This window comes from Macaca thibetana, chromosome 14, assembly GCF_024542745.1.
Source record: "Macaca thibetana thibetana isolate TM-01 chromosome 14, ASM2454274v1, whole genome shotgun sequence".
NCBI classification, from domain to species: domain Eukaryota; kingdom Metazoa; phylum Chordata; class Mammalia; order Primates; family Cercopithecidae; genus Macaca; species Macaca thibetana.
Window position 1 is genome coordinate 93,880,794 of NC_065591.1, and position 27,314 is coordinate 93,908,107.

At 35.2% G+C, this 27,314-nt stretch overlaps 1 protein-coding gene across 2 annotated transcripts in view; it reads left to right on the forward strand.

Moving 5' to 3' along the window:
- The window catches only part of CEP126 (centrosomal protein 126), a 78,981-nt gene that overhangs the window by 2,284 nt on the left and 49,383 nt on the right, over positions 1-27,314 (forward strand). For both annotated transcript variants that reach the window (XM_050758255.1, XM_050758257.1), the window contains exons 2-3: positions 5,312-5,431; positions 25,396-25,541. In XM_050758255.1, the coding sequence (XP_050614212.1) occupies positions 5,312-5,431; positions 25,396-25,541 (266 nt within the window). The remainder of the gene's footprint in view (positions 1-5,311; positions 5,432-25,395; positions 25,542-27,314) is intronic.

Sequence of the window (27,314 nt, forward strand, 5' to 3'; positions counted from 1 at the left end):
TACAGGGTAGGTGCTCAAATTTACATGACTAAATGAAAAAAAGGAAAGAAAACAAATGAAAGGACCATAGTCTTAAAATAAGCAAGTATGTGGTAACATTTACATTTCGATTTCAAATATGAACATGATACTGAGAGGCCATCTGGCTTTCTGTTGAAGACATTTTCTTACTGGAGTCAGAATTTTCTGACTCTAAAGGTTATAAAACAACAAAACCTTATAAAGTTTATTTAATTAAAATTAGCTAAAGTTCTATCATTTCAATCTCTTTTGAGAGTTCAAATAGAAATAAAGATTTTTTTTAAAAGGAAGGTCTCTCATGTCCCCTTATACCTGCCTTTTTTTCCTCAGAAATATCTCTAGACTTCAACCCTCCCATTTTATCCTAGCACCCATCTTGCCTCTCCTTTCCTCTCCAGTTTATACCCTGTTCTTAACTATCTGAACTTTCTCTCACCAACATCTTTGGCTATTTGTACCGCAATCATTCTGCCTCAGTCACTCAGTAACTACTAAAGTCTGCTCTTTACTCCTTCATGCGAATAATAAAAATGCTGTCAAAGAAAAAATCACAAAACAATACAGATTGTACCACTAAAGATTGATGGTTTCCAGCTTCACCTAAACAGGAACAAGTTTCTTTCTTTTTCCTATTAATGCCCCTGCCAGGTCTCTGTCACCTTCCACCACACTCAATGTACTCTCTTACCACTTGATAAGACATGGATGCCCTGACAGGTCTCTTCCAACAAACAGCACAAACTCACACACTCCCACCCACCTGTCTTTTTTTTCCTCCAGGCTCACTGATGGGATCTTACTTTTACTGTAGAAAGTGAAGTGAACCCATTCAGCTGGGCTGGGTGGCTCACATCTGTAATTCTAGCACTTTGGGAGGCTGAGGTAGGCAGATTGCTTGAGTCCAGGAGTTCGAAACCAGTGTATCTCTACAAAAAAAATACAAAAATTAGCTGGCTGTTGTGGTGCATGTTTGAAGTACTACTTAAGAGGCTGGGACAGGAGGATTGCTTGAGACTGGGAGGTGAAGGTTGCAGTGAGCTGAGATTATGGTACTGCACTCCAGCCTAGGCAACAGAGCGAGACCCTGTCTATAAATAAATAAATAAATAAATAAATAAATAAACTATTTTGCTGACACATACATAATAAAACATAGTTTTGTACCTTGTCTTTCTAAAAGGTACTGCCCCACGCTCATGAGATTTTGAAACTTATGTACATAGTACATTTCTAATGGCATATACATTTGTACAACCCTCTTAGGAGCCAAGTTTTCTATAGTGCACTAAAAGATATAAAAATGCATATGCCTTTTTGTCCTCATATCTACCCCAGAGAATTTTCTCCAAGGGAATAATTCAGCTGGTTTTTATTAAGTCATTACTGTATTCTAAGAACCATGCCAGGCATGAGAGTTACAGAAATGTAGCAAAGACACTTACGATGTACTCATGAAGGTGTCATCAAGTCATCTGGTGGAGGTTAGAAAAGGCTTCAAGGGAAGGAACTGCTTGAGATGACCCTGAAAGGATGAGTAGAGTTAGCCAAGTATGTGCCAAGAGATAATGGTATGATACATCATGGGTTGTTCTGTTTATAATTATCTTAGTGTGTCTGGGCATAAGATTCATACAGGGAAATGTTAAGAAATGAAGTTGAAAAAACAAACTATATTATAGAATGGTTTATATGTAGGTCCAAGAACTTTGGAATTTTTCTTGAAGGTAATAGGGAGTTTTTAGAGAATAACAAAGAGAAACACAATCAGATTTGCATTTAGCTGACTTCGTGTAGGTTCAAATAGAGGATGACCAGTTTTGGAGTAAGATGAGTTAGAGGAGCACTGCAGTAGTTCAAGCAAGGGATTTAGAGCACCTGAGTTAAGGGAGAGGAAGAAGGTACAGTAGAAGAGAAATAGAATCAACATAGTTTTAATAGATTTGGGAAAAAATGGGTTATGTAATACATGGTTACTTGTGATGGCAACATTTTAAACAACCTAACTGGAGAAAAGACTAAGTTGGGAGAGGAGAAGTGAGGATAGAGTGGGGTAGAATAAGCTGTGCTTTAAAATTACATGTTACAATCCATAGTCTTCTTGGTTTTGTTTTTTAATGTTAGGTATCTAAAAATTCCCTTCTTTTGGACAGGTATTTAGCAGTGTTTTTTATGGAACTACCTACCTTTACCATACAGCCTGTATAAAAAACAAAATTTAACCAGCCATCTAATTTTTTTAACCTTGAATACCTTATTTGAAAAGATACAAAAGCAGCAGGATTCTTTATATTAATAATTAATAATTCAGCAGGAAACAAACTATACTATTATACTTATATATAAAGAAAGAAAGACAATCATTTGGTTAAATTGAAGACTATGTAGTTGTCAGAACATTACAAACATTACATTTGTGATTTTCTTTATGCTGTTGTGATAAGACTTCAGACATGTCAAACAGAGAACAGAACTGTCTCCTCCTTGCTTCTCACCGAAGCCGAAGCCTCTTCCCTCTCTTCAACCTCATGTTGGCCCTGTGCACCCTGAAAGAAAGTTGCACTTTTCTTTACTGCCAAGTTGTCACTTTTAATACGTAGCCATCTTGTTGAAGTCTGGCTCTTAATATTCTATCAGAGAAAAACAGTTTTTCTGTGCCAGCAAAGAACCAAATTTTCTTCCCTTTTGGCTTGATTTTTATAAATCCTTTAAAAGAAATCTTTAAGTAAAAATATGTTTGTGAGCGTGTTTGGGTCTTTGTCTTGAAGTAGTGTAAAATTTTATTTAAAACGAAGGTAAAATGAATTATGGCCTATGGTATAAAGATGGTTAAATAGCAACATGAAACAAATAAGCCCCCATCAGCAAAGGTCTAAACAACAAAACGTTCAAATAAATCTGTTATTCTGAAATATATAATAATAGAGTTTCTTTATAATATTGATGCTGAAGCACTATAGGATCCTGAAATTAACACATGTTGAATTAACAAATTATGTACCTTGTAGTTTATTATTGAGTATATTTCCTGTCTTGTTTTACCATCGATAATCAATTTATGAAATTTTTACAATCTTGATTAAATGCAGCTTTTAAAGAGAATTTTGAACCTCCATCTTAGAGTAAAAAGTTTTTAAACAAGCTGTTTGTTCTAAAAAAGACAAGTAGATATGCCCTACCATCTATATAACTTCAGTGTAATCTCATATATTTCTACATCTAATGATGAGGTACTAAATGTGATTACATGGTAATTGAGTGAACTTTTTTTTTTTTTTTTTTGAGACAGAGTCTTACTATGTTGCCCAGGCTGGAGTATAGTGGCGCGTTCTCAGCTTACTGCAGCCTCAACGCCCTCTAAGCTCAAGCGATCTTCCCACATCAGCCTCCCAAGTAGCTGGGGCTACAGGAATGCACCATCACACCTGGCTGATTTTTGCATTTTTTGTAGAGACGGGGTTTCACCATATTGCCCAGGCTGGTCTCAAACTCCTGGGCTCAAGCAGTCTGCCCACCTTGAACTCCCAAATGGTTGGGATTACAGGTGTGAGCCGCTGTGCCCAGACAAATGAACTTCTTCTAATTCAGAATCATTAAAAACAGAAGACTCATGAAAAACAGAAAATTACTCTGACAAATTCGATAAAGATATTTAATAATGTCAATTAAAACATCACTAAATAAATTGGAGAAATTACTCATATTGCTACAACTTATTAAAGGAGAGTTTAATTTTATAAAATAAATTTCAAATGAATAGATGATTAGGATAACCAAAATATTCCCCTTTTTCTCTGACGAGCTTCTGGATACACAGATGACTATGCATGGTTTTCCTAGTGGTTTTTTATAACCACTAAGTGAGTCAGAAACTGTATTCCTAACCGTTCTAGTTATATGGCTATTTGATTGTTTAATATTTGAAAATGTACTTTCCTACTATAGATTAAGGGATCGGTTGGAACATTTACTTCATCTACTTTCTATTAGTGAAATACAACCTTCTTATTTCATTTTCTTATATTTATGGCTTTGAGGGCAACTAGTTGGTAAGTACTCAAATATCTGTGTAATGAGGACACGCTCAGTGACTCACACCTGTAATCCCAGCACTATGGGAGGCTGAAGCGGGCGGGTCACCTGAGGTTAGGAGTTCGAGACCAGGCTGACCAAAATGGTGAAACTCCGTCTCTACTGAAAATACAAAAATTAACTAGGGGTGGTGGCACATGTCTGTAGTCCCAGCCACTTGGGAGGCTGAGGCAGAAGAATCACTTGAACCCGGGAGGCAGAGGTTGCAGTGAGCTAAGATCATGCCACTGCACTCCAGCCCGGGCGACAGAGTACGACTCCGTCTCAAAAAAAAAACAAAAAAAAAAAACTGTGTAATGAATGAAGATATATAGTCTTCTTATCTGAGCTCATGATTTTTTTTTTTCCCTGAGATGTAGTTTTGCTCTTGTTGCCCAGGCTAGAGTGCAGTGGTGCAATCTTAGCTCACTGCAACTTCTGCCTCAGAAGTTCAAGAGATTCTCCTGCCTCAGCCTCCTGAGTAGTTGGGATTACAGGTGCCACCACCATGCACGGCTAATTTCTGTATTTTTAGTAGAGACAGGGTTTCACCATGTTGGCCAGGCTGGTCTCAAACTTCTGACTTCAGGTGATCCACCTGCCTTGGCCTCCCAAAGTGTTGGGATTACAGGTGGGAGCCACGGCGCCCAGCCTGAGCTCATGATTTCTAAAAGTAGATTTTTTTTCTCCAGGAAAAGTGAGCTATATCTTAAGTTCTAATACCAAGTCAGAATTTTTTTTTTTTTTTTTTTTTTTTTTTTTGAGATGGAGTGTTGCTCTTGTTGCCCAGGCTGGAGTGCAATGGCACAATCTCAGCTCATTGCAACCTCCGCCTCCTGGGTTCAAGCGATTCTCCTGCCTCAGCCTCCCAAGTAGCTGGGATTACAGGCATGCACCACCAAGCCCTGCTAATTTTTGTATTTTCAGTAGAGACAGTGTTTCGCCACGTTGGCCAGGCTGGTCTTGAACTCCTGACCTTGTGATCCGCCTGCCTCAGCCTCCTAAAGTGATGGATTACAGGTGTGAGCCACCGCGCCCAGCCCAAAAATTTTTTTACATAAAATGTTTGCCAGTCATATACTAATGTGGGCACATACTAATTAATCCACAAAAACTATCATTACATCATTTGCATGAGGCTGTAGTTATATTTATCATATAGCACTTGACACTCTTCCACTAAAGATGTAGACCATTGTTCTTAACTTAATGCTATCATTAGAGATATGAAAATCCATCTGGAGAAAAATTTAGAAGAAGAGCGCCAGATATTACTGCAGCAACAAAAAATATGTCGAAATCGAGCACGTAAATATTTTGTGGAGTCAAATCGGAGAAGAAAGTAAGTAATTGCACTTTATTCCGAAGTATAGAAATTCAAAGTCAGTATAAAGTAATAGTTTCTCTACTTTGTAGCACTTTATGAAACTAAGTCATGGCAGTGTTATCTGTGAAACACTGATCAAGATTTGTGTGATTTTGGAAATTTTGTTATTGTTTTCCTCCCCAAAGCACAAGGGTGGTGGTGTATTATCTAGGTCTCTGACAGTAGCAGTCTTTTTCTGTTGTAGAACAGCTTATTGCATTGTCATATACACTTCTTAAAATGACTATGAAATGTACTATCTTCTTTTTTTGTATCATTACATGATGATTTTAAAATTACCAATTAATATTTAGTCTGTTGGTATACAGAGTTTGATTTGTTATTCACTTCTATATAATTTTTCTATATCTGCCACTTTTCATTCGTTCAATCTGAAAAAATGGAAAAATATGAATAATGGTATAAAAATTGGAAAAATATGAATAATGGTAAAAATATGAATAGCAGTAGAAGTGGTAGAAATGTTTTATAAGTGAATGCTGGAAAAAGAAGCTTTCTAAGGTAAACTAGAAACTATAGTAAAGTAAAAATACAAATTGTTCAATCACGGCTTAACATTTTTCAGGATGTTTTTTAAATATTAGGTTTTTTTGAGACAGAGCAATTATGCCATTTTTAAATTGTTTTTGCTACCTTGTCCATATTTCTACAATATATGAATAGCAGAAAATCCCTAAAGTTTATTAACTACATCACTGGGCGTATGTTACAAATCCTATTTGGGGAATACAAAATTGTTTACCTATAATTTTTGCCTGGCATTATGTTTATTTTTAGATTAACTTTTTCATTGTCTGATGTAGTGGAAATTATTTACTGAAATTTAGAATTTTATTTTGTATGTATCTGTTTCCATTTTTCTCCTACTTTTGGCTCCTGGCATCTATAAACGGCATGTGACAGGTGTTTGATAAAGATGAATAATCATATGTTGAAACAGTAATGGACTTTGGGGTCAGAGATGTAGGAAATACTAGCTCTATGAATTAAAGGAAGTCTGTTTAATGTCTTTAAGCCTCAGTTTTCTCATTTATGATTGGAATTAATAACATCTGTTTCTGTGGATTTTGGTGTACAGCAGAAAGGGTAGAAATAAAGTGGAGTATTTAAGAATACATGTAAAAATATCAGTGTCTGACATAAAAGACTTCTTATTTTTTATTATTAATGTTTGTCAATTGTTTATTTTACAATAATCGACTGTGTAATAGCAAGCCTTATATGGAATTTTATTAATAAATTTTCTATTTGTATTCTCTCATCAAATGTAAGAATTCTGATGTAGAAAATGACAGAAAAGAAATTTTGGTTTAAAATTCTAAGAGGCAGGACATTTTCCAATACAATATTATTGTGTTTTATTTTCTGTTACCCTAAAATGCAATGTAAAGATACATAAACATTTCTTTTAAAACACTAATCATTTGTCTCTATATTTCACCTTTTATAAGGGGGCCAAATTATTTGTGCATATCCCAATTTCAGGAACTGTTTATGATTATGGTCTTCTTAACCATGCCATGATCTATCAATTTATACTTTACGTCATTTAAGTTTATGCTGTCCACTTACATTGTGTTCACAGAGGATTTTTTTGTTTTGGTGTGGTTTTGGGGGGGTGTGTGTGTGTGTGGTTTTTTGTGTTTTGTTGTGTTTTTGAGATGGAGTCTCACTCTGTCTTTCAGGCTGGAGTGCAGTGGCACAATCTCAGCTCACTGCAACCTCTGCCTCCCAAGTTCAAACGATTCTCCTGCCTCAGCCCCCCAAATAGCTGGGATTACAGGCACACACCCCCATGCCCAGCTAATTTTTTTGCATTTTTAGTAGAGACAAGTTTTCGCCATGTTGGCCAGGCTGGTCTCAAACTCCTGACCTCAAGTGATCCTTCCACCTCGGCCTCCCAAAGTGCTGGGATTACAGGCATGAGCCACCATGCCTGGCTATCCATACTATATTAAAGATAATTAGGATATTTGGAAGTTATCTTTGACTATTTAAAATGTTGTGACATAAGACAGTCGTTTATTCACTCAACTAACATTTACTAGGAAACCCCAAGGTTTCATATTCTGAAGGATAAAAAGATACAAAGCATAATTTCTGCCCTCAGATTACTGATAGTGAAATAATAAAAGATGGCAATGCTATGCAGTAAGTACTACAATAGCATCACTTCCGAGATTCTATGGAAGCACATGCCATAGACTTAAAGGACAAGAAAGAATTCCTGGAAAAACAAAGTCTTTTGTATTACTTAACCAAGAGTTAACCAGGGAAGATGAAGAGGAAGGGAGATGTTTTATTTAGAGAGAACAATATGTGGAAAAGCCTAATGTTATGAAATACAGGACAAAAGTTGTATGTAGCTGATGCATGGGAATGTGTGTAAGAGTATCAGGAGATGAAGTTACAGTGTTGATAGTACACATTTTATGAAATAACTTTTATGACAATCTAAAGAAATTAAAGATGCTGTTGAAGGAACAAAATCAGAGGAGTGTCATGATCAGATTTATATTTTAGCTCATTATAGCGAAGGGATAGAGGATGAATTGAAAACAGGCTGGAGGCAAAGAGTACAGTAGAAAGCTGTTATAATGTTCTAGGCAAGAGGATGGTTATGGAGGTGGAGTTGGATTGAGTAGATAGGGTCAATAGGAGTCAAGGATTAATTATAGGTGAAGCATGATCAGCATTGTCAGAAATGGAATTCTTGTAGATTATGAAAACTTTAACATTTTAACATAAATTTTTCTAAAATACAATGCATATTTCTGTAATCTTTCATATAGTTTATGATAAAAGTGGTTTGATCTTTTCTTCTTGCCCTAGAATCATTATTATGAGCATTAAATATTCTGCATTATATTATTGTACTGCCTTTGAGCTATTAAGCTTTATTTAGTCTATAATAAGTAGCCTGTAACAGTTAAGCTTGGTGAGTTCTTGCATTGAGGATTATCTATCTTCTTGTAATTCCTCTTTTTAAAATTAAACTCTTGGCTGGGCACAGTGGCTCACACCTTTAATCTCAGCACTTTGGGAGGCCGAGGCGGGTGGATTACTTGAGGTCAGGAGTTCAAGACCAGCCTGGCCAACCTGGTGAAATCCCATCTCTACTAAAAATACAAAAATTAGCCGGGCATGGTGGTACACTCCTGTAATCCCAGCTACTCAGGAGGCTGAAGCAAGAGAATCTCCTGAACCCGGGAGGCAGAGGTTGCGGTGAGCCAAGATCACTCCACAGCACTCCAGCCTGGGTGATGGAGCAAGGCTCCATTTAAAAATAATAATAATAAATTAAATTAAACCAAATTATACTCTTTATTTTGAGGTAATTGTAGATTCACAGGCAATTGTAAAAAATAAAACAGAGAGATTCCATATGCCTTTTACCCAGTTTCCCCCAGTGATAATATCTTGCAAAACTATAGTACAATATCACAACTAGGATAATAAGATGTTTACAGTCAAGATACAGAACACTTCCATCACCATAAAGATCCCTCAAGTGTTGTCCCTTTATAGCCACACCTACTTCTCTCCCAGTCCCACCCCCTAGAAATCACTAATATGATGTTCTCCATTTCTACAGTTTTTTTCATTTCCAGAGTGTTGTATAAATGGGATCATACCATATATAACCTTTGGGGGTTGGCTCTTCTCACTCAGTACAATTCTTTGGGATTCATCCAAGTTGTAGTGTGTATCACTAGCTTTTTTATTTTTATTGCTGAATATTTATTATTATTTCATGATATGGATGCACCAGAGTTTGACCATTCACCCGTTGAAGGACATGATATCTCAGTCTATTATAAATAAAGTTGATAAAAAAACATTCATGTATAGGTTTTTGTATAAACATAAGCTTTTATTTCTCTGGGATAAGTGACCATGAGTACTCTGGGTAGGTCATATGGTAGTTGCACGTTTAGTGTATTTTTTTTCAGAGTATAAGCATGATCCAGCTTTTCCTCATCCTCACTAGCATTTGTTATTGTCACTTTTTTATTTTAATCATTCTGATAGGTATGTAGTAATATCTCATTGTGGTTTTAATTTGTACTTCCCTAATTGCTAATGATGCAGATTATCTTTTCATATTTTATTTACCATCTCTTCTCTTTTAGTGAAATTTTCTTTACATTTGTATTCATTTTTAATTGGGCTGTTCACTCTTTTATTATTGAGTTTTGAGGGCTCTACATATATTCTAGATACTAGTCGTTTGTCAGATATGTTGTTTGTAAACATTTTCTCCTACCTTGGAGATTGTTTTTCCATCTTGTTCATAGAGTCTCTTCCAGAGCAGAAGTTCTGAATTTTGATGAAATTCAGTTTATTGGTTTTTCTTTTTATGGACTGTGCTTTTGGTGTGAAGTCTAGGAACTCTTCGCCTAGCCCTAGGTTCTGAAGATTTTCTGCTGTGTTTTATCCTCAAAGTGTTATAGTTTTATGTTTTACAGTTAAGTCTGTGATCCAGTTTTAGTTAATCTTTGTAAAAGTATCAGATGTGTATCAGAGTTTGGAGGTTTTGTTTGATAGTTTTTTGGGGGATGTGTTTTGTCTCCAGATGCCCAATTGGCCCAGTGTTATTTGTTGAAAAGGCTACCTTTCCTCGATGAATTGTTTTTGCACCCTGTCAAAAATCAGTTGAGCATATTTGTATGCATCTATTTTGGGGTTCTTTATTCTATTCTACTAATTTTTGTGTCTGTTCCTCTACCAACACTCCACAATTTTGATTACTGTAGCTATATAATAAGCCTTCAAATCATGTAGGCTGATTCTTCCCACTTTGTTCTTCTACAAAATTGTTTTAGGTATTCTAATCTGCCTTTGAATATAAAATTTAGAATAACCTAAACCTGCAAAAATTATTGCTGGGAGTTTCATAGGAATTGCATTATATTTGTATATCAGTGTGGGATGGGGAAAATTGACACCTTCTGTTGGTCTAAAATTACCTTTTTTGTGTGTGTCTCTGCCAGGCTTTGGTATCAGGATGATTCTGGCCTCATAAAATGAGGATCTCCTAATAAATCTACTGAGTTTTTTATTTCAGTCATTGCATTTTTTAATTCTAAATTTTTTCATTTGACTCTTCCTTATATTGATTCTTTATGTCTTCTATTTATTTTCTGAGACTATTTTTTCATCTACAGACGTGCTCATTGAAGCATTTTTGTCATGGCTGCTTTAAAATTTCAGCAAATAATTCTAACATTCCTGTCATCTTGATGGTGGCATATGTTGATTGTCTTTTTTCACTCAGTTTGAGACCTTCCTGGTTCTTGGAATGACAAGTGATTTTCTATTGAAACCTGAACATTTTCATATTCTATTCTAAGATTCTGTGGCTTATTTAAACCTTCAACTTTAGCTGGCTCTCTCTGACACTGCTCTAGCGGGGGAAGAAGGGATGCAGCCTCACCATGGAAAGATGGAGGTAGAAGCCAAGGTTCATCACTCAGCCTCTGTGGACAGCAGACGAGTAGGAAGGTTCCTTATTACTGCTGGGCAGTAGCAGGAGTTCCAGCTTCTCACATGGTCTCCATTGATACCACAGTGGAGGTGGCCTTATTACTGCTGGATGGTGGTGAAAGTCATGTCTCACTGCAGGCTTCCTCATGTCTCTCTGCAGGCCTCCTCAGATATCACCAACTATGGAGACTCAGGGCATCTCATCCTGCTGGGTAGGTGAAAATCCAGACTCGCCACATAGTCTCTACTAATACCAGGGTGAGGAGAAGACCACATTACCACCAGGTGGAGATGAAAGCCAGGCGTTCTACTCAGCTTCTCTGACAACATCCCTACAGCAGGGTTGAGGGCACATTGTTACAAGGGAGGCAAGGGTAGAAATCTAAGCTCTCCATTCAGTCTTTTCTGGCTGGATGGGAGTGGAACCACAATTTTCTGTGGTGTTCGGATGGAGTAGCAGGATTATTACCTAAGTTTTCTGCCTAGCTATGCTGATCTTTTCCTTATCCTGAGGCTAGAAAGAGCAAGCTTTAGTTCGGGTGTGTGTGTGTGTGTGTGTGTGTGTGTGTGTGTGTGTGTGTGTAAGCTTTTTGATGCTTCCATGCTTCCAGCTTTTTTCTGCTCCAAGTCTGGAATATATGAAGCAAAAAGAAAACCCAGAGAACTTAATCACCATGTCCTTCCTCAGGTGCCAAGGTCCCTAGCCTGCTGACCTCCTCTTCTTCACTTCTCAGACTCTTCTTATGGGTGTGTGTGTGTGTGTGTGTGTGTGTGTGTGTAGTTGTCCCTCGGTATCTGCTGGGGATTGGTTCCAAGACCCCCAGGGATACCAAAATCCACAGATGCTCAAGGCTCTTATATAAAATTGTGGAGTATTTGCATACAATCTATGCACATCCTCTCATATGCTCTAAATCTTTTCTAGATTACTTAGAATAACTAATACTGTGTAAATGTTATGTAAATAGTTGTTACACTATATTTTTATTTGTATTATTTTTATTGCTGTGTTGTTATTTTTATTGTTTTTTCCCAAATATTTTCAATCCAGGGTTGGTTGAATCTATAGATATGGAACCCACAGATATGGAGGGCAAACTGTATATATCATGCACAGGAGTTTTAGTTGTACTTAGTGGGAGAAATAGAAAAAGTATGTCTACCTCCATTTTCCCAGAAGCAGAATTTGTTTCTTTTTGACGTCAGTATTTCTCCTTCTAGCAGCTCCTTCACATTTTTTAAATATTTCTAATACATTTTAACCTACTGAATAGAGGGATTTTGTTAGAACTGAAATCTAAGACTAGTGAATGAGGACCTAAGGGATCTCGTTACTGAATTTTTGAGCTTTAGTTAATTGATATGTTTCTTTTCACTGACGCCTTAGCCTTTAGAGAAATGAGGTACTTTTATGTTTTTCCTTTGTGTGATGTATATTACTAATTCTATAAATCTTTATTGTTTGGGTGTTTTGCCCTGTGATAGTGTATTGAAGGTGATTTTCAACCTTTCATTTGTTTTCTTTTACAGTCAAGTGAAAGACAATCTGTTGGAAAGTACGATTTTCGATACATTCTTTTAGGATTTCAAATAATTTTAAGTCTCAGAAAGCACAGGATTATAATCTGGGACACATGTTTCTTTGACAGGCAATGAAAACTCACAGTATATTATGGGGTTTAGTTCTATTTCTTATAGGCTTGTTGTTGGCATTATTGTTTGTTAAAAATGATATTCTTCATTTCTAAAAACTATGTCTCCAACTGCATTTTTTAATTTGCAAGAACTATTTTTCCTTATTTTTAATTTATAATTATCTCAAAATATGTTTAGCTTTACAGTTTAATATTATCATATCTCTAGAAAGTTGTAACAACCTAGATCTGAAATATAATTCCATCCAGAAAAAAGAAATGTATCACAAAAGGCAAGTTCTTCAGTTCTACATTTGTCTCCTGTGACCTCAGGTACTCTAAAGACTACTTCCTAGGTTCTATTGTTAAACTGTTGCCATGATGTTTATTTGCTCACTTCTTAAGAGTATTTCCAACAGAGGAAAATGATACCCGTAGCTGTAGACTCCTGGGAAACTAGAACAAATAGTTTGGCATATAGCTGTCATTTGATGAGATGGCTCACATTTGAGCCAAGGTGCTCTACATGTTTCGTGAGGCAGAACTGCACATGTTAAACAGACCCCTCCAAAGTTGCTAAGGCAGATTCTGTTTCTTCTGCAAAAAAGACTAATTCCAGGGTCAATAGGAAGCAAAAATGTATTTCTCCACTCTGAATTCTACAATGGTAGAGAAGCTTTCTCATTTTTATTGCCAGTTCCTTCTATTCTCACAGCACTTACCAGTGCCTGGCACAGAATAATATAAAAGGAATTCTGTAAATAGTCATTGAGTAATGAAAGAATATAGTAATCATCACTATGATTGCTTATTAAAACTTTTTATTATTGGCCTATCATTGAGTTCAGGAGTAGAAATGTCTGCTTATTGGTCACACTCCATCCCTGGTTTAATGTGGCTCAACTTAACACAGGCTTTATTTTCTCCAGTCCCAGAAAATACTGCATGAAATTATTATTACTTTCTATATACATTTTAGCCCAGAAAACCTGGCCACCGTGGAACAATATGAAATGATGGTGATGATAATTTCTATCAAAATGACTTTTGGATAATACCAAGGAAAATACCACCTCTTAGCTTTGGAAATCCATCATTCATCATTGCCAGATATTGCTGAGTTGGTGGTTATTTTCTCAATTTCTCAAACATGCTAAGTTTTTTCCCCTCTCAACTCAGGGCCTTTGCATACTGTTTCTGCCTACAGCACTTTTTTCCCCATTTTTAAAATGATTTTCCCGTGTGTATTTGGAGTTTTTTAGCTTAAATATCTCCAGAGAAATGGTCTCTGTTTACCTTATTTAAAGTGGGTTCCCCTGGCTCCCTATCTCAAACTAGAGTTTCTTTACTTCCTAGCACTTATGACAATTAGTAAGTCTTTGTTTACTTGGTTTTGTTAGCTTGCCTCGCTAGATAATAAATACCTGCCTGAACCATATCTGTTGTACTTACTGTTATATACTGAACATATCCACTATTACATCAAAATAATAGATAACTGCTTTTAAAAGTGCTCTGATTATATTTGAAGTTGACATACAGTCAAACATTTATTAAACAATTATTTATTAAGCATGTACCAGATACAAAGCCTTGTGTTAGGAACAGGAATTCCAGAAATTAAAATTTCAGGCTCTGCACTCAATGAACTTGGAGAGTATGGTGGGGAAGACAGACAGTTAAAATGCAATTAATTATTTCATTTGACAATGGTATTGCATGCTGCTGTATTCCGAGCCCTATGCTATGTGCTGACACAGACACTGAACTTATGATACTTAGAGTCTGATAAGCAATGCAGAAAAGTAAATAATTACAATATAGTGAGATAAATCCTATGGTAAGGTTAAGCTTAGGGTTCCATGGGAAAACAAATTCCTGTTATGTGTGGAAGTTGGAGATGAAAGTGCTTTGAAGAAAAAAAAATTACAGAAAGGTTGTGACATAGTGTATACTTGTTTAAAACCAGATAGAATCAGGCTGCCTAGTTTAGACTCCCAGTTCTTCCACTTAATAGTTATGTGGCCTTGCACAAGTTACTTAACCTTATTAAGATTCAGGTTTTTTGTCTGTAAAATGCTTACCTCAGAGAACTGCTGTGGGATAAAACAAGGTAATACGTATAAAATACTTAGCATTTACAGTACCTGACCATACTAAGCACTTGTAATGAATGATGATCATCTTCACAGGTCACCTTATATGTAATGACAAACTTTGCTTTGCCAGCAGCCTTCTCCCAAATGTTCTTTCCAAATCAGTCCCTAGCACCCTGATAGTCTCCCTCTATCCAAAATATAAATGCCAATCATATAAATGCTCACATGCACAGTGCTTTTGGGAAGAAAGTAAACATGGGAAACTTTCACCCCCAAGAACCCCCGAAAACAATTAAGACTTAAAGCAACTGAAGATATGTGATTATATTAGAAATTGTTTCTAGAACCCCAAGCTGAGGAAAACATGGATGAAGTATTTTTTTTGATACATGATAAGGTCTGTGCTTATAGCTTCTGTTTTCTCTGTGATAAAGGATGTGAGAGGGAGGTAGAAAGTGGTATCATGGAAAGTGTGAAGATATTCAAAGATAGATACAAAGGTGTCATCTTTGCTCTTTGTTGTCATTTCTGGCCATTGCTCTCCCTTTTCTCTAAAATCCTCCAGCTCTCTTCAAGCACATGCTGTCAAAATATACTGCTTACCCCTACTTTTCCTTACTGCAGTCATGTATAGATCCTCTGTGTCATTCCTTGAAAATTTTAGCAACTTGGCTCTTTTTGTCTCCCTACCACTATTCTAGTGATCATTCTTTGTGATTTTAGCATCCACATAGACCATTCATCCAGCCTAATGATCTGTCATTTTCTTGAACTTCACTCATTCAGTAGCACATCACCTCAACTATTACCAATTACTACTTCACCTCCAAAATCTCAATTTCAGTCATCTCAATCTCTGATCTATGTCTCCTATTTTTCCATGTCAGTTCCTCTAGTACCCTGAATTCAACAGTTCTAAAACTCCACCAGGTCCTCCAATCCATTTATCTTATTACCCTTTTTCCATTAATCCCATCCCTCATGTTCTCACTTCTGTTCAAACTGAGCTTCACACTCCATAGTCTGTCTGTATCCTCAAACCTCTTGCAGTCAATCTCCACCCTTCATAGCGACCACTGTTATAATTCCTATCATTGGAGTTAATTTTTCTGGTTGAGATTCATCCATATATTAGTTCATTCTTATTGCTGAATGGTATTCCATTGTAAAAATATGTCATAATTTATTTATCCATTCTTCTATTGATAGGCATTGGGTTACTCTAATTTGGGACTAGTAATAAAGCTACTGGCAGAAAGATAATTATAGCCAAAATGGTAAAACATGAGAGAATCCATAAGTAGGAAATCTTTTTGTAGATATACATTTTTATTTGTTCTGAGTAAACTAAAAGTAGAATTGCTAAGTCTTAGGGTATATGTATGTTTAACCATATAAGAAGGTATCAAACAGTTTTCCAAAAGGTCTGACCTTTTTTACACACCCTCCAGCAAAGCATGTGAGTCCCAGTGGCTTTATAACCTTCCCAGTCAGCCTTTTTTAATTTTAGCTATATAGTATATGTAAATTGGGTTTAGTTTGCACTTCCCTGATGTGCCATTCCTAACTTTTTTATGAAATATCTATTCAAATATTTTGTCCATGTTTTAAGTTGGGTTGTCTTCTTGTTGAATTGTAAGATACATATACATTCTGGGTACAAGTTCTTCGTCACAGATACATATTGCAAGTATTTTCCTCTAATATGTGGCTTGCCTTTTCATTTATTTAATGAAATCTTTCAAAGAGCAGTTTTACATTATGATGACATACAATTATCAATTTTTTGTTCTATGGCTAGTGCTTTTTGTGTCATCTCTAAGACATTTTGTCCACCCCAAGGTCATAAAGCTAGTCTTCTTGATTTCTTCTGGAAAGTTCATACTTATAGATTTTCAGTCTAGTTTTATCATTCATCTCAAATTATATGTGTGTAGTATGATATAAAGGTTGAGTAGTTTTTTCACATAAGTGTATTTAGTTGCTCCAGCACCATTTGTTGGAAAATAATTTCCTTTCATCAGTGGCCTCGATGCCTTTTTTGAAAATCAATTGAGGGTCTACTTCTGTGCTCTGTATTTTGTTCCATTGGTCTATTTACTCTTATACTAATATTACACTGCCTTGATTATTGTAGCATTATAGCAGGAATGCTCAACAGCAGTACTATTGACATTGTGGATGAGATAATTATTTATTATGGGGGGACTACCGTATAGGAATTTTAGGATGAAGTATAGGATGTTTACTAGCACCCTTGCCTGCTGTCCACTAGATACCAGTAGCACACCCCAGTCATGACCATTTAAAATGTCTCTAGACATTGTCAAAGGTCCACTTGAGGGGGAAGGAGCAAAACTTTCCTCAGTTGAGAACCACTTCTTTATAGTGAAATAAGATAGTGTGTAGCCTCCAATTTTGTTTTGATTCAAGATAGTTTTGCTTATTCTAGGTATTTTTACTTTTCCTTACAAATAAATCTGCCTGGTTTTGAGTAGGATTGTGGTGAATTTGTAGATAAATTTAGACAGACTTGATAACAATTCTAATTGCATTAATAAAATTGAGTCTTGCAGTCCATGAAACCCATGAACATAGCTCATCTCTTCTCCTCTTCCCCCCACCCTTTATTTTGGTTGAGTTTTGTTTGTTTGTTTGTTTGTTTAATTTCTCTCAGTGGCATTTTCTAGTTTTCAATGCAGAAGTCTCGCATGTCTTTGTTAAATGACTCCTAAATATTTTGTATTTTGTAATGCTTTATGAATGAATTTATTTAAATTTCATTTTCGATTGTTTGTTGCTTATATGTTGAAATACAAATGACTTTTCTATATTGACCTTGTATTCTAAGAACTTGTTAAATTTTCTCATTAGTTCCAGGAGTTATTTTATATATTCCTTATGATTTTCTAGGTATATAATTATGTCATCTGCAAATAAAGAGAATGTAATGCCTGTCTTTCCAGTCAATATGGCTTTTACTTTTTTGTTGGCCTCAGTGAACTTTCTAGGAGTACTTCCAGTGCAATTGGGGAATAGAAGTAGTATGAGTAACCCTCTTTGCCTTCTACCTTTTGGGGAAGTATTTACTATTTCACCATTAACTATGCTGCTAGCTAGGGAATTCGGGTAGGTGCCCTCTATCAGATTGAAGAAGTTTCCTCTTATTCCTAGTTTGCTGAGAATTTTTATGAATGTGCATAGAATATTGTCAAATAGTTTTTCTAAATCTATTTTGATGATCATGTCGCTTTCCTCTTTTTTGTCAATATAGTGAAATTCACTAATTTTGCATTCCATGGATAACCCTCGTTTGGTAATGATGTGTTATTTTTATAAATTGCTGGATTTTATTTGCTAATACAGATTGAGTGCTCGTTATCTAAAATGCTTGGAACTAGAAGTGTGGTAGATTTTAATTTTTTTTGAACTTTTGGAATATTTGCATATACATAATGAGTTATTGGGATTGGGACTCAAGTTTAAGCATGAAATTCATTTATGTTTGATAAACACCTTATGCACATAGCCTAAAGGTAATTTTAATGTAATATTTTTAAATAATTTTGTGCATGAAACAAAGTTTGTGTACACTGAACCATCAAAAAGCAAAAGTGTCATTATCTCAGTCAACTGTGTGGACAATCTATGGTGGTTTGGTCATCACTACCATTCCTGAGTCTGAATTTATATGCTACTCATAAGCAATCATTTTCTTGTACTTATTCACACTTAACTACTTAAAAGTAAAACATATGACAGATAACATTAACACAATGACAAAGTAATGTGTTTAAGGTAGTGAACCAGTACAGTAGCATCACCAGAATACATATATCAGCTGTCAGACAACAGCAACAGCAAACAAAGGCAGACGTTCAGTCTTCATGTCAGTGCTCAAAAGTTTCCAATTTTGCAGCATTTCAGATTTTGGATTTGTGGATTAGAGATGCTTAACCTGTATTTTGTGAAGGATTTTTGTGTAATGTCGGTGAGAGATATTGGGCTACAAATTTCTTTGCTTGTAATGTGTTGCTGGGTTTTGGAATCATAGTTATGCTGGCCTTATAAAACATGGCGGGGAGTGTTTTCTGCACTTCTATATTTTGAAAAAGGTTGTATATGATTGTTCTTTTTTAAATGTTTGACAAAAAAAATTGTATCTGAACCTAGAGTTTTTTGTGGGAAACTTGTTAATTATAAATTACATTTTATTAATGTGTAGAGGTTTTCATATTTTATTGTCTTTTGTGTCAGTTTTGGAAAGTAGTTTCTTTTAAGAAATTGGTCCATTTTACCTAAGTTGTTGAATTTATTAGTATGAAGTTATTTGTAATATTCTCCTGTTATTCTTAAGGCCTGTGGTATTTGTAATGATATCCTGTTTTGCATTCATGATATTATTAATTTTTGTTTTCCCGTTTTTTCTTCATTGTTCTTGCTAGGAGCTTATCAGTTTTCTTAACATTTTCCAAAGCAACTTGTCTGTGTTTTCTCTAATTTTTTTGCTTACTATTTCATCAGTTTATTTTCTTTTTATTAGATTCTTCTTCAGGATAAATTTGCTCATCTTCTATCTTGTTAAGGTGGAAACTGAAGTCATTGATTTTAAACCTTTCCCCTTTTCTGATATAGCATTTAAAATTATAAATTGGCCGAGCATGGTGGTTCACTGCCTGTAATCCCAGAACTTTGGGAAGCCAAAGTAGGAGGATTTCTTGAGGCCAGGAGTCAAGACCAGCCTGGGCAACAAATCAACACCCTCCATCTCTACAAAAAAAAAAAATTAAAATTAAATAAAATTATAAATTGTCTTCCAAACGCTCTTTTAACTGCATTTAACAAATTCAGTATGCTGTATTTTCATTTTAATGTCATTCAAAAAAATTTTTTTTTAACTTCTCTTTAGATTTTTTTCTTTGATCTGTGGTTTATTTAGTACAGTGTTTTCATTTTTTCTTTAATTTTCAGTTATTTGGAGCTTTTCTAGATATTGTAATTGATTTCTAATGTAAATGTGTTTTGGTCAGAGAACATACTCTGTATGATTTAAATCTTATGAAATTCATTAACACTTCTTTTATGGCTCAGCATAAGATTTTTATGGTGTACTTGGGGAAAGACTGTATTATTATCGTTGGATATAAATTATTACTGTTCTATAAATATCAACTAGATTGATGTAGCTGATAGCATTGTTCACATATTCTGTATTCTTACTGATACTTCTTTTCTTTTTTTTTTTTTTTTTTTTTTTTTTTTCTCTGAGACAGAGTCTCACTCTGTCTTCCAGGCTGGAGTGCAGTGGTGCGATCTCGGCTCACTGCAAGCGCCGCCTCCCCAGTTCACGCCATTCTCCTGCCTCAGCCTCCAGAGTAGCTGGGACTACAGGCGCCAGCCACCACGCCCGGCTAATTTTTTATATTTTTTTAGTAGAAACGAGGTTTCGCGGTGTTAGCCAGGATGGTCTCGATCTCCTGACCTCGTGATCCACCCGCTTTGGCCTCCCAAACTGCTGGGCTTACAGGCATGAGCCACCGCATTTGGCCTCTTACTGACACTTTTGTCCAGTTGTTCTGTTACTAAGAAAGGATGTTACAATATGCGGCTAGGATTGTGGATTTGTCTGTTTCTATCTTTAGTTCTGTGTTTGCCTTATGTATTTTGAAGGTCTGTTATTAGGTTCATACATCTATATAATTTTTGTGCCTTCCTGATGAATTGGCCTATCATTATGAAATGTTGTATTTTATCTCTAGTAATACTCCATTTCTTAAAGTCCAATATTAATAGCACCTAATAAATTTGTCTGATATTAATATACATAGTCAAAAATTTCATCTGATATTAATGTAGTCAAATAAATTTCTCAAGCTTTTCCATTCTTAGGTCTTCAGCCCGTGTATATTTGCAGTTGGGTCTTACTTAGTATCCATTCCAGCAAGTGCTAAGTCAGAAACTGTGAAAGGTCTGAGATTTTGCCCTACTTGCAAGCTAATAATTTAGTTTACCATGATTTCACTCAGTACCAATGAGATAGTTGTTAATTCATGTTGCCTGTTTTGAAATATTAAACAATAAATAACTTTTGTTTCCTTGTTTTCCCGAGTGTCTGCCATATGACATAAATGTTTAGTGTCTTTTTTGATAACTCAGATACAAGATATTACCGAACGACTTCAAATACTTTAATTAGAGGAAGGCTTATATACTTATGATTTAACAAATTCCCCTGAGCATCTAGGCAGCCATGGACTTCTCAAACCAACTCTCAGATATACAATTTTGTCTAGAGTTAGCTCCATATCAGCCATATTAAAGGACAGACCATCAAAGCATTTGCCCAGGATACAAATCTGTAAGGATCACTGAAATATCACTAACATAAATCAGTTATACATACCAGCTGACTAAGATTCCTTCCTTACCTAACTAGATAAATGTAAATTGTTCTCATTACCAGTGAAGTAGATAGTGCTCTAAAAGAAAAATACAATAGTACAAAAAAAATCCCTGGAACAGACATCTCTGTTTTAAATAATGTCATAGGTATAAGTTGTTTTATGCAGTTACATGCCGCAACATCAGCCATGAGACATAAAGACGAGTTGCCTAAGTTGGCAGTTGCAGTGCACTGATACTCAGAAACTGAATAATGCATGACGTAGTGCTATTTACTAGGAAGATTTTAATATCATAAAACTAATTTCTAAAATCAAAAAAAGTTTTATTCTTCAGAAAAGCATACATAATAAATGGACATAATCCTTTTAAAATAACATAAAGAAGAAAGTAAACAATTTTTGTTAATAAACATTTCTCCCCATCTCTACTAAATAAATGTTAACTGGTTTTTAATATATTGACTTAAAGTTATTATTCTGGTCATTTGCTTCTCTATAACAAACCACCCTAAAATTTAGTAGCTTAAAACAGTTTATTAAAAATCTGTGTTGAATGGCTGAGCTGGTTTATTCTCCCTTGGAAGTCTCATGCTATTGCACTCAGATTTGTGCTGTGGTTGGTGTTATCTGAAGATTCCACTTCGCTGGACATCCAAGATAGTTTCTTCAGTCACATGTCTTGTGCTAGGCTGAGAAGGCTAGAACAGTTGGAACCAAGCTAGTTATCTCTCTCCAATGCTGTCTTGCCTATTAGCTAGCTTGGGCTTCTTTTCAGCATGGTGACCTCAAAGGCACTAAAATTCTTACATGGGGTTGGGCTTTTCTTGGAGTGAGCATTCCAGAAGTCCAAGTTGTAAGCTGCAAAATTCTAGCATGGTAAGTCACACAGTATCACTTCCATAACATTCTGTTGGTAATAAGAAAGTCACAGGGCCACACTGATTAAAGGGGAGGGGACTACATAATCCTGCTTCATTGGACATTATGTTTGGAGACTGACTATGACTACCACAGGAGTGCTTGACATGTGATTTTATCTGCTTGACACATTATTTTAATCTCAAGAGCATATGAATGTAGAATTTGGAACTTTTTAAGTTGACTCTGTCAGCTTCTGCTAAGCAAGCTGTGCCTCCTTCCTCCCAACAGAAAGTAGAATACTTTATTATGACTCTCTATTTAATCTCTTTTGTTGTCTCTGTCTTCAAAGACTACATTAAGTACATTCACATTGTTGTGTAACCATCATCATTATCCATCTCTGAAACTTCATCTTGCCCAACTGAAATTCTGTACCCATTAAGCACTAACTCCCCATCCTTCCCTCCCCACCAGCTGGTAACCCCCATTCTACTGTCTCTATGAATTTGAATACTGTAGGTACCTCATTTAAAGGGAAATCTTACAACATTTGTCCTTTTGAGACTGGCTTATTTCACTTAGCAGAATGTTTTCAAGGTTCATTCATGTGTAGCACGTGCCAGAATTTTCTTCCTTTTTAGACTGAAAAAAATTCCATTGTATGTCTATGCCACATTTTGTTTATCCATTCATCCATTTATGAACACTTGGATTGCTTCCACCTTTTGGCTATTATGAATAATGTTACTATGAAAATGGATATAAAAATATCTGTTTGAGTCCCTGTTTTCACTTCTTTGGGATATAGTCCTCAAAGTGAAACTCTTTTATCATATGGTAATTCTATGTTTAATTTTTTGAAGAATCAGCATACCAATTTCCACAGCTGCTGCACCATGTTACATTTCTACTAGCAATGCATAAGAGTTCCAGTTTCTCTACATCCTTACCAACAGTTTCTATTTTTTATTTTGTTTTGTTTTTTAAATAATAGTCATCCTAATTGGGTGTGGTGTGGCATTTCATTGTGGTTTTAATTTGCATTTTCTTAATGATTAATGAGTTGAGCATATTTTCATGTGCTTGTTTGTATTTGTATATCTTCTTTAGAGAAATTTCTATTCAAGTCTTTTGCCCATATTTTTAAATCAGGTTGTTTTGTTGTTGTTGAGTTGTTGAAGTTCTTGATATCAATCCTTATCAGATATGTAATAGGAAATATTTTCTCTCATTTCCTGTGTGGCCATTTTACTCTGTCGATAGTGTCCTTGGATCCACAAAAGTTTTTAATTTTGATGAAGTTCAACTTATCTATTTTTCCTTTTGTTTGTGCTTTTAGTGTGATATCAAGAAATTATTGTCAAACCTAATGTCATGAAGCTTTTTCTGTATGTTCTCTTCTGAGTTTTTAGTTCTTCTATTTGGATATTTGATCCACTTTGGGGTAATTTTTATATGTGCTGTAAGGGTAAGAGTCCAACTATATTGTTTTGCAGTATCCAACACCATTTCCTATAAAGATTGTCCTTTTCTCATTAGATGGTTTTGGCATCCTTGTGGAAAATCATTTGACCATATATAAGAGGGTTTATTTATGGGCTCTCTATTCATTCCATTAGTCTGTGTGTCCGTCTTTATGCCAGTACCACACTGCTTTGATTACCATAAATTTGTAGTAAGTTTTGAAATCAGGAAGGGTGAAACATTCCGTTTTGGGTTTTTTTTTTTTCCCAATATTATTTTGGCTATTCAGGGTTCCTTGACATTGTATGTAAATTTTAAAGTGGATTTTTCTATTTCTGCAAAGAAAAAAAAAGTCATTGGGATTTGAGGGATTGAATAGATTGAAGGTAGCTTTGAGTAGTGTTGTCTTCTTAACGATATCTTCTTTGAATTCATGAGCATGGTAGGTCTTTACATTTATTTGCATCTTTTTAAAATTATTTCAGTCATGTTTTACAGTTTTTGGTGTATAAGTCTTTTGCCTCCTTGGTTAAGTTTATTCCTAAGCATTTCTGTGCTATTGTAAATTGAGATTGTTTATTTCCTTTCTGGATTGTTCATTGTTAAGTGTATAGAAATGCAACTGGTTTATATGTGTTGATTTTGTATCCTGCAACTTTGCTGAATTCATTTATTAGTGATGGTTTTAGGTGGAATCTTTAGGGTTTTCTAAATATAAGATTATGTCATCTGGACTAGAGTTAATTTTACTTTTTCCTTTCTAGTCCGATGCCTCTTTTTTTTTCTTGCCTACTTGCTCTGGCTACAACGTCTAATATTATGTTGAATCAAATGGTAAAAGCAACTTCTTATCTTGACCTGGGGAGATTCTTGAAGGAGATTGTTTTGGGAGCTAAAAATCTTCTCCCCCACCTCTGGTGCTACATCACTACATTCTACCTATCTCATACGTTGGACCACTTGGAGATCTATAGTCCTCTATCACCTGAAAGTATATATAGTTCCCTTAATCGGAGCTATTTAGAGTAGAATAATGTTCTAGCCAGGAGAGGTCTTTAGAAAGATGGTTAATAGTAACCTATGGCACTAAAAATTCTTAAAGAGTTCTTACCAACCATCTCCTAACCCCATGCATTCTAAGGAGTTCCCTTTGGAGGTTTCTCTACCAGTGATTCGTAGGCTCATCTTTTTTTTTTTTTTTTTTCATTTTCCAGCAAATAATTATTGAATCATACACACATACATGCACGAACACACACACACACACACACACAGAGTCTTCCAAGGACAAAATCAATTTTTGAGACAGTACAGCTTAAACTAGAGAACATAAATTTCAAGTGTCTGGGGGCAATCAGAAATAAATGAAATAAGAAAGTTAAGAAAAATAGGGAATGGCAGGGATTGGGGCAGGTGTTTGGAGCTATGTGTGATTAAGAATCCAGATTTGCCAGATCTTCCAAATTTTGAAGAGAAACTGGAAATTCACATTTTTATGTAAATTTCCTGAATTTTTAGCACAGTTCCAACTTAAAATGACAGCCAATTTTAAACTTGTGGTCCAAAAGAAAAATAAAAATGTACAGATTTTATTGAATGCCTCATAATTTTCAAAGCTACTTCTTTCACTAATGAATTCATTCTTCATATTACAGAAAATGGCATAGCTTTCTTAGAAAAGGTTTTTTCCACAGGACAGTTTGCGAGTGGGAATAGGTATGCGGACCTAGGAAAGGGACGCATTAGAGAATCTTCTCTTAGTTGCAAGAGACCTGGGTAAAGTTCTGAAATTACCATTTACAAAGCAATAAGTCTTTGGCAAACACCTGTTTTAAAAAAATTTAAAATGTGTTGTTTTTAAGTAAAATTTTGAAATACGAAAACACTGTTATACAATAAATGCATCATTTTGAAACTATTTTCTAAACTTACCACCTATTTCTGTTGCCTACTTTGTGTTTTAAATATAGAGCTTTTGAGGAAAAACGAAAAGAACAAGAAGAAAAAGAACACCAAATTAGAGAACAAATACTTCAACAAAGAAAACAGAGGTTTGAAGAAGTTACTGAAAAATTCCAGCGTGCCCATATTCCTCTTTCACAGCGGAGGAAAGCAGGTGCCTTAATTTCTAGAACAATATGAGAACAAAAATTGAAGTTTTAATCTCATTTGACTTGGGTAGACAATAAATTCATAAATGAAGAAATGAAGTGGAAACAAACTAAAATGACCAATATGACTTTTGAATAAAAGCACTTTAACCAAATGAAAAATAGTCATTTGATTTAGGTTTAATTCAGAGAATACTGTTGGCTGTATTACTAAATTCTGAAACTCACGGTTTGAATTGACTTCCAACTGGTTACAATGTTTTGTCTTTTTAAAATTGATTTGGTAAGTAGCTTAGTACAAAGAAAATTTAACGTTTGGGTTCAGAAAATTAGTGTCACATTTATTCTAGTATTTTTTAATGGTTTGGTTCAAATTCATATTTGAGAGACTGGCAGAACAAAAAGAAAGTCTACAGAGTAATATAATCCAACAAGATAAAGACTTGGAACCATTTAAGAATTTAAATAAGATTATGGTTGGTTCTTTTGTATTATATCTACATTTTAGTACCTTAAATAGTAAGACAATTAACAATATGTCAAAACTTCATAAAGAAAAGTGATAAGCAAAACCTTTATGTATTCAGCAAACATATGGTGTACTGTGTTGTACTTAGCCTTAGGCTAAGCTGAGATATAGAAAAATCTAATTGCATTCTACCATTAAAGATCTCACAACCTATTTTGGAGATGAGAGTGGTATAAGCAATGTCAATAATGTAATGATAATTGCTATGGTAGCAGAGTGTGTAAAGTGCCATGACAACACAGAGGAAAGAACACTAAACCTATGTCAGGACCTCAAGGACATCATTCTTGGAAAAATGACTTAAGTCAGATCTTAACAAATGAGCATATTGCGAAGCAAACAGAAAATAAAAGGACATCCCAGTCAAAAGAACAGCTTGTACAAATAAATTATGTATTTCAGTGTATCTGAAGCATAGGATGGGGAAAAAAAGAAGAAAATGGATATGAAGCTAGAAAAAATAAAGGTAGCCAGTTCTCATAGAACTTTATATGCCATGCCAGGAATTTCATCTTTATGCAAAATACAGTCCACTTACAGTTTTTTTAACGAGAAAGCAAGCCATTGCTGTGTTAGTAATATTACTGTTAATAAGGGCAGCTAGTAAAACTGTGCAAAATAACAATAGCTTCAACATGATAGGAGTTTATTTTTCTCCCGTATAATATGGAGTCCTGTGGTAGGCAGTCATGAGCTGGTTTGTTGATTATACTGAGTTGAGAGACAGAAGGATCATCTGTCACTCGGCTCAACAGTCTTTAGTATCTGGTTTTTATCCTCACTGTCATGGTCACATGGTAGCTGCCAGAGCTCAACCATCATAGCAGTGTTCTAGGCAAGAACAAAGGACAGGAAAAAAGGATGCACCTCTGAGATCTCTGCTTGGCAACTTTATTTGCAAGGGAGTCTGAAAAAAATAGTTTTTTTTAATGTAGGTATATTGCTACCCCTAACTATATAGGGTCTGTAAGGGAGTCTGAAAAAAAGTTTTTTTAATGTGGGTGTATTGCTACCCCTAACTATATAGGGTCTATAAGGAAAAAAGAGAAAATGCATATTAGGTGGGGAACTTGGGGTCTCTGTTATATAATTAGATTTGTTAGAAAGATAATTACAGTTACAAGATGGAATATCGATTGAAGAAGAGACTTACTAAAGTAAGTAGACTAGTAGGATACTATTTAAATAATTATGGTTAGAGATGTTAAGCTCCTAAATTAAAGCAGTGCATTGGGTGTAAGAGATAAGA